We start from the raw sequence: 9,179 nt of genomic DNA on the forward strand, positions 1-9,179 counted from the left end.
TGCCAAAGCCATACAAATCTGTGACCCTCATGCTGAGGTACGTCCTAATAGAGTAAATAGCTGTAAACATATTACTGTATACGTTTATTTCTTAGATATGTTAGGGAGAGAGACTGTCCTGATAAATTCTTCATTGAGTTGTTTACAAAGCAAAATGCAGCATCTTGTTTTCCCCACAGAAAGTCTTTGAGGCATCCTCTGGCTGCAAAAGAGGAACAAACTGTTTATTTCTGCGTAATCCCCCTGGAGGATGGTGCCACATTGYTGCAGCGATTCTACACCTACACCTGCATTCTGCCATTTCCTGACATTACTAGCATGCTATATTAAGCTACTGGTAAACTCAAAAGGACTGAGTACAGCTTTCTGAACTATTGATAGCAAAGATTTAGAGTGGAAGAAGCTTCCAGACACTCGGTTGAAAGTGCACTCAACAAGACCACTTTGCAACTCTGGCCTTTCAGTGGGAGTAGCAGAACAGTGAGCTTCTCCACAGAAAAGTCCAAGAGGACACGTTGCACTTAGCTATTAGCAATCTAGCACTGAGTGTCCAAAATAAAACCAGATTAGAGAAAAAAATAGAAACCCTTCTTGGTGCCAGGAACACAATATCCACAGCAACAACCCCGGGTCATCCATTCAGGGACAGATGGCACCACAGCCAGACTCCTATGGCAGCTTTTCATGCAACTTTAAATGGCATAAATAAGTGAACAGTCCTTTTTATTTTTGTTTTTCAGTTTTTAACACAATGTGCAAGAGTGCATAGGATCTCATTGTGGCTAAAAGGTTGTAGGCTGCATCCAAAACCTTTTAGGTTTTAAGTAACAGCGGCAGTTTGTAGACTGATGCATCAGAGAGAGAGAGAGATGGCTGGAAAAACAACTCACAATGGCAACATGAAGAGAAATAAAGTTTACTTTCTAAAAATTGCCCTGTTTTCTGAGAAGACAGTCAGCAGGGCAGATGGGAAACAAAATGGCTGTTTTCTGCCAGTCATCAACTGTTGTGTGTATTCAGAAGAACAAATTTCATCCAATTAAGCTGACAGTGTTGCAGCAACTGAGTAAAGGCTAAATACCGTCAGTGCAGGGAAACACAGGTTTTGCCATCTGTATCAGTGTTCCGTCACTGATGATGATGGAGTTTTTGAATTGCTTTGGCCTTTTGATAACTTCAATTTGTTTGCAGAATGAACTTGATTGAGATCTGGAGCACAAGCAGGGGAAAAAACTCATTAAAATAGGTGAATATTAATCATCTTTATTAAAACGGAAGTATAGCCCTAGCCATAGTGGAGGATAGACTCTCAAAGCTCTCCACATGTTATTCATGATTTGATCTTTGAACAGAAGTATAAACAAATGGAGCCAATGTTTCACAAGTGGAATAAATATTACATTACTTCCTGTTTACTTGTCTGCTATTGTACTTTATTACTACTTCTATAAAAATATATTAGGGGTTTTTTAAGGGGTCTTATTCCTAACATTACTACTTAAAAAAGTATTGCTTTTTTCTTACATTAGAAAAAGAACAGAGTTGGAGTTTGGCCTAACATGGGAGCTATGGATTTTTGAAAATATATAGATATGAAGATTTGGATCCAATACATTTGTTTTTAAATGCATTACCATAATCTTTGCTTTGCTTTAGTTTATTACAATATTTCAAACTGTATTTTAAAAGCATGTCTTTTTCCCCTTTACAAGTGTTACCCCAGCAAGTGAACTTGTACAAAATATGATGGCTAGCTGGCTGGATGGATAAATGGATATATGGTGATATGATTTTGAATTGATACATCAAAGTGATTTTTTTCAGCATCAAAAGGAGAAACTTCTACAACTTTCTTGATGGCTCAGTTGCTCAGGCACACACTCAACAATGCAGGTATAATGAAACTGGTGCTGCTTGTGAAAAAAGCACAACTTAGTCTTTTTGTGCTTTTAAGCAATCATATTAACACATCTAAAAGCCTAATTAATTATTAAAACATCCCCTATCTTGGGATCATGGCTAATCAAAAAATAAATAAACAAATAATGATATAACTTGGGCCACAGCCTTGAAAGTCCAGATTTAATCACAGCAAACTAAAAATAAATACTATAATATATTAATAAAAACTAGTCCAGATCTTCTCAACTTTCCTGGCACAAGTGGGAACTAAGTGGATTGAGTATAGGTAAGAAGTAACCAATACCAAGTGGCTTTTATAACTATATTTAATCTAAAATAGAAATACTTTAAAAAGTGTCATTTTAATTACTTGTATATTTGACAGCTTTTTTGTTCCTATGGCAGAATGTCTTTAAAAGAGAAAATTAGAGCAATACTTTTTTTTTTACTGAAAGCTATTTTCCTGGCAGTTTGCTTGACATTTTCTCAGACATATGGCAGGAGTGGATGTCTCTCCAGACAGACATGTCTCATGGCTTGGCGGCAGAACTCACCCTGGCCACTGGAGGCCAAGTGAGGCAGTGATGCAGGAAATGCTGCTGCTCTCTGTGTGTATGTCTGTGTGTGTGGGGGGCTGATCATCCCCAGGCCTGGTTAAGCTAATGTAGCGGAGAGGAGGGTAAGTCGGCTTGACACTCACATCTAGATCACAGAGGTTGGCTGGCTGCTGCAGGGTAGAGTCTGTGCGGATACTATATGTGTGCTGCAGAAAGCTACTGGGCATTTCTGAGATTTGTCTACCTGTCTGGTTGAACGTCTGAACCCACARCTGAAAAAAAAAAGGTTAATTAGGTCACAGTTCTAATGAGTTTGATTCTTCCAGTGTGCTGTTTGTGACTGTGCATTAACCTAATGGCTCTGTGCTAAATTTGATTAAATGTGATGAGATTTTACACACATTGCCTCACATGTGTCACAGTGCCAGATCCCTTTAACGCTACTCCATCTGACCTTGAAGAAGCCAGGTAACTCTGGTCATGGTTGTGATTCAGTAGAAGTAGTAATCATCCAAACTAGAAACAGCAACACATGTCTATAACAGGAAAATGGAGAACGATTTTAAACAAACAAGTTAGAAAATTTTATAACAGAACACACGGCATGGGATGTGCCTCAGTTTTGGGGAGACAGAAAGCTATTTTCTGTGATAACAAGTTTACTGGATACTGAAGATTAATCATTTGAAAATCATTTTTGTAAGATGCAATAAAAATGCTGTAATACAATTCCCTTTACTACATAGGAATGAACTAGAAATAGCACATCATCAGTCTTTATCTTAGAACTTTATCTCCTTTTCCATCATCTGCTTCTTCCTCCTGATATGCTTGTTTACTCTATACTGTATGTTCAGTCAAAATGCGGTGGTAAAACGTAGTCAAAAATAGCGCCTGCATCATCTGCTTCTTATGTAAACATACGGCAGCTGCCAACAACTTGCTGCGGAAGAGGCTCAGATATAATCAGAATGCAGCACAATGTGAAGCCAATTCTAAAAAAAAATACATAAAAACACTCCTGAGACCATTGGAATTAGTTAAAAGTGTTGTTATATTATGAGTAATTTGCGTAATAATGACAATGTAATTTGAGAATGACGGATCGGAAAATAGACAGGTATCAAGTTCTGACAATGATTGCTCTGACTGTGTTCAGTAATGTGAAACAGAGCTGAGTGATAAATGTATAGGATGTACATTTGACATATAATTGTGCCTTTTTTCAGTAAAGTGCTTTGAGTGGTAAACAAGAGCCAAAGGTGCATTTTAAATGGAGACCATTTAATTCATCAAGGCTCTCTGGCATAGAGCTATTTTAACATTTATTTGCAGTTATGAATTCTAAATGATTGTAAGATGATTATAATGAAACTCCTTTAAAGTTAATGCAGCCATGCAAAAGAGAAGCTAAATTCCATTTAATTGTTGTGTTCGCAGAGTTTTATAGTGGTGCAGTCACTTAACACACTTCTTTCTGCTGCACTCATTCTGAACCTATGACTGAATGAGATGTTTGACCTGGGAATATTTTCTGGGCATTTTTTTTCTCCCAGTGGAATAAAACAGCTGCTAAGATGAAACAATGTGGTGTACTTTTCTTCTTGCATACAGGGCTGAGGTAATTTTCCAACAGACTATTAAGAAAAGATGACGGGGAGGACAATACTTATTACTGACATACTGAGTGTCRTTTTCTAAAGAAGCATTATTGATTCCCCGCTGACAAAAAATCTGTGGGAAAGACACTTCAAAGCCCACTGGTGTGAATCATCATTTGAAAGATGAGCCTGATGCTTTGACTCGTCAGATATTTTAGCTGAGAGGTGAGGCGACAACATATTGATCAGAACAACAGCTTATCTACAGGATGAGYAGATTTACTTTCTTTCATAAAACGACAAGATAAAACGAAGCGGCTCCACATAAACGAAGCGGCTATAAATGCGGGAAGGCAGAGGATGGAGCTGCCAGCGGGGCCTTGAAATACGGCAAAACCAACCGAACACACCTCACAAACACACGCCCACACACACTGCCACAAGAAAAGGAGAAAAATAAAGAAATAAAAGATACATTTTTTCTCTTTTTTTTATTGGATGCCCAGAAACGGTCGGTGATCAAACTCCAACAACCAAAATAGCCACGGTGATTTAGTGGAGCGAAAATCCATTATGGCTCCATCCAAAGGTAATGACTTTTTCAAGCCTCCCAGCTGATTCTTCAGAACAAGAGTGGAAGGAGAAAACACACACAGTGGACAAATCAGGCCTTTGTTCAGAACACTGTGGGGTCCTGAAAGAGTCTACCCTGACATCACCTCCTCTCTTTAGGTCTTTTATTCCCCCCGAATCTTTCTCAGTGGCAGTGAAGACAGAAGCATCTCTATATAAAGAGAGCTGGCTGACACAGCCGCCGTCTGGCATACAAACTACAACCGGACAGCAGATTATGAACCACCGAGGCAATAATATTGATTTGGTACTTGTTTATCAAAACCTTCTGCCATAAAACTGAGCATTATTGCAGCAATAAAACCGAGAACTATTGAATTTTCATCTTCTGCACAACAGAGTGCGCAAACTCAAAAATAACATTGACATTTATGTAAAAACTGGTGCATTTTTCTGGTTTTGACGATTCGTGCTGGTGATTACCTGAGGCTATGGGTGTCTCTTTTTTGTGCATCTTTACAGCATCAAGCTGTTTATCATACTGAATAAAGAAGCAGGGCACAAACTACTTTTGAATACATCCAGAAAAAAGGCAACAGCTTTTCAAGCATCTTAACTAAAAAAGATAATGCGCCTTTGAACAAAGTGAATAACCTTAACTCAGAATTATATGGAAAAAGTTATAAAATACTGCACTGCAAAAATGCAAAAGCACATAGCAGTGCCCAAAACAACTTTGGAACTTGTCATAAAGCAGAAAAATTGCATTCTTCGCATACTTTTGTGGAGAAACTGCATTCGATGTGCTTTTTTTTTTCTAAGACTTGACCCAACAGCAATGGCTCCGTGCACAAAAAAAGCTACATTTTCAGTGGAGATACAGATGTGATACAGCACTTTTCCTTTGATTTTGATAGCAACTGGGAAAAGACTAAGGCAACATAGTCATGCAGACTCCTGACAGACTGAGTTTTACAGCCAGATTTATATTGATTCTCTGATGCTGCGTATACTGGGGGGTGAACTAAATAAAACTCGCAACAGATGGAAACAAATCTTTTCTGCTGCATTGAATCCAGTCACATAAACCAAATAAAGGTGCTTGAAAATAAAAAGAAATGACAAACATAAGGTGCGGCAGTTTCATCATTAGCTAGCAGATGTCATTTATGGGAAGTCTTGGTGCCTTCAATCAACTTAAACACAAACTGTATCTGATCTGTAGTTTGAAACATCCTGTTCTTATTATTTGCTTTTTTCCCCTCCAAATTGTGTAACTGATGTGTGTTTCTCTTTTTTTTAAGGAATCAGATTAGTAGCACAGCTAAAAATTAATGTGGAATTATAAACAGGTCTGTGAAGCCTCATTAAGACTCATCCTTGATTAGATCCAGCTTTAGGCCAATGGTATAATTGGCATCTCCAAATTATGTCAGCAGAGAGTTTGCTGCTGAGGTAAATAACATTATCTGATCCCTAAAACAACTAATTAATAGACAGAAGCAGTTTAAGCAATTTTACACTATACCTAAAGCGTTAAATAATGAACATGCATTGTTTAGGGGTATCATAATATTAGAAACCTGACAAATATAACAATTATACCAAAAATAAAAACCAGAGTTATGCAAGAAGGGRTATTGAAGCAAGACCTTCAGCTGGAACCTGCCCAAACTAACAAAAGGACGTGTATTAAACACAAACTTGTAGTTCGTTTCTCGTTGCAGATCACACAACACCAATAAATGATGTCTTAGCCCTCTGACCTGTCAAAACCTGAATTCAGTGTCCAGGTTTGCAAATTCCTCAACCTGAACCCCTAAAACCTGGGAAACTGTCTCCCCTCTGCCCTGCTCTTTGTTTAAATCAGCATGACTACAACTTCCCCTCCTGCTAAAACACTGACAGCAAAGAGATAAGAAAACCTGGAGCAGATCCAGAATAAATGCTCAGCATGCACAAAAAGTCACTTTAATCCCATTGAAATTCTCAGCATTGTCAACAGAGCTGAGCCTATTGATTGTTTCAGGATGTTTCATGTAACATCAGAGTAATATACAGTATACTGTATTGTGTCAAATCTACGAAAACACATATCTAAGCCATGTACCAATATGAAGCCACTGTCTGGGATTTTTCTCACCAGTTTGCAACATCACWAGCATACTTGAACAGGCTCCTTGCACTGTCAGCATATTCAATCAATTTTTTTGTAAACTCACACTTGTTAATGTATTTAGATATCCACTCTCGGTGAAAAGGTGGAAAATGTAGAGAATTTTTCTCACTGAAGCATGTAATCATGTTGTTGTTCTGACAGCACAAACACTGGCACAGAAATGTTCAACCTCTTAAGTGATAAATGTATATTTAGATGTTTAATTTATCTATTTTRGACTTTGTCTTTAACCACTACAATAATGAAGATTGCCTTAAAGCTAATTTAGGAATTTACGCCACATTTTATCCATAAATGCACTAAACTGTAAACTATAAATGACGTTTTTTTTAAAATATGCAATAAGTCAAAAAGAATAAAATGGCTGAAATTATTCAATGATTTATATGCAGTAAAATCCATGGGTTATTCACTAAAATTTTAACCATGATAGCTCATGCACACACACACACACACACACACACACACACACACACACACACATTCTGGTTTAAACATTGTGTAGCCTTACCTTTCATACCAAACTTTGAACGCCGGCCGTATTTGTTGATGACCACAAACAGGACAAGAAGGAGGACACAAGCGAAGCCTGCTAAACCCACAGCAATGGTCACCTGGGAAAAATGAACAGCTTTATCAGATCAAAGCGGATCAATAAACAAGGTTTATGAGCATTTTCAACACTGAGCAAGAGCATTTTGTCATGATGTAAACAAACGTTGGTTCTGTTATTCTTTGGTTTAGTTTGTGTTTGGCGCTATGCTTTGTTTTATGGTTAATTTTACTTCCTGTTTTATTTTGAAAAACCTAAGATAGTTAGCCTTTTGCATCTTTCACACATCTGGTCCTAATTACTTTATTAGTCCACCTGTCTTGAATTTAGAATTAAGCTTTTCAGCATATAAACAGCTTCATTGCTGTTCATTGCACCCGAGGTATTGTTCTCTGAATTACCTGCTTCAATAGTACCTTTTGTTTATTATTTTATTTAATAATTTAGTTGAATCTGCATCCTTTTGAATTCCTAATTTTGCATTTGGGTGCAAATCTTCTGAGTTGTAACAAGTCTGAGACAGTTTTAACTTCTGCATATCTTCCCTGCACTTACTTCTTTTACCATTTGTGTGAAAACCAATGAGTTGTTTTATGTGTTAACAAGTTGTACATTAAATAGAACCGTCATTTACTGAGTACCATAATGATGTGAATATTACTGCTGCAACTTATTTTGTATTCAAGCTGATTTTAACTAAAGCACCATCAAACCATGAAATCTAAGCTGCAAATAATGTATTGCATTATAAAGTATTAGACAATGTTGTTTTGCTTCACATAATCACATACATAATTAGTTTCTCTTATGTTTACATTCACAATTTATTTTTCCACAGAGGTACACAATATTAGTCCTTAAAATGACAGCTATTTACTTCAGATAAGACCCTACATGGCAGGTTTGTGCAAGCTGGATTAATGTTTCACTTGATTGAACAAAACCATTGTTACCGAAACATGTTTCTTTTTCTTTTCCAAGAGAAGTCAAAATGTCAGCACTGATAAAGTCTATGGTCACACTAGAACGCACAGCTTATCTGTTTACTCAAAGGTAAAAATAATTAAATTATGACGAAAAAGCATAAACCAATTAATAAGTGGTTCATTTTGTTCTTTTCGAACATGCAAATATTTTTATGAAACACATTCAACAGATATGAATGACCTTGGAAAGGAAAATGTCAGGCTAACAAATAAACTTAATTAAACTTATTGAACATTAGCTGGTTGAAAAAAAACTAACTTGTGCAAATTTCGATGATTTTCAAAATGAAACATTTCTGAAGCTTTTTCCTAATTCACTGAATTCAGTTATTAATTTACAATGAACAGTGACATTAAAGGTCTACGTATCTAATCTAATCTAATCTAATCTCATTTAGCTTTGGCGACATCAAGGATGCATATATTAGTTTTAGACTAGCATCTCATAACAAAAAAACAAACTAAAAAAAAGAAAAAAGAAATAAAAAGAACTTGTCACAGTAGATATTCTAAACTGAGGCATTTTGTTTATAATTTTACAAAACATGTTTGTGTCTTGACATTGGGTGTACATTAATCAAGAACAATAGTTTRAGTTATTTCTTAACAAATACATACACATCACATGATGTCATTTTTGAAATATTTTAGTCTAACTTTTTACTACATTTAAATATTTAGAATTGTTAATGATAGTTTCTTGGATGCAGCAACCGTCTTTAGTTTTTGAGATTTAGTTTTACTGTGATAGAAATACTCACAATAAAACCAAACATTTATTATAATTACCTCCCCACAACAGATAAATAATGGTTCACAATTTAACAC

General features: G+C 36.3%; 1 protein-coding gene across 1 annotated transcript in view; it reads right to left on the bottom strand.

Annotated features, from left to right (window-relative positions):
- The window catches only part of ntrk3b (neurotrophic tyrosine kinase, receptor, type 3b), a gene marked incomplete at its 5' end in the record, with an annotated part of 265,513 nt that overhangs the window by 101,020 nt on the left and 155,314 nt on the right, over positions 1-9,179 (bottom strand). The window contains 1 exon segment of the mRNA XM_014015557.1: positions 7,324-7,426. Coding sequence (XP_013871011.1) covers positions 7,324-7,426 — 103 coding nt within the window.

Source organism: Austrofundulus limnaeus, unplaced genomic scaffold (genome assembly GCF_001266775.1).
Source record: "Austrofundulus limnaeus strain Quisiro unplaced genomic scaffold, Austrofundulus_limnaeus-1.0 Scaffold131, whole genome shotgun sequence".
Classification (NCBI taxonomy): domain Eukaryota; kingdom Metazoa; phylum Chordata; class Actinopteri; order Cyprinodontiformes; family Rivulidae; genus Austrofundulus; species Austrofundulus limnaeus.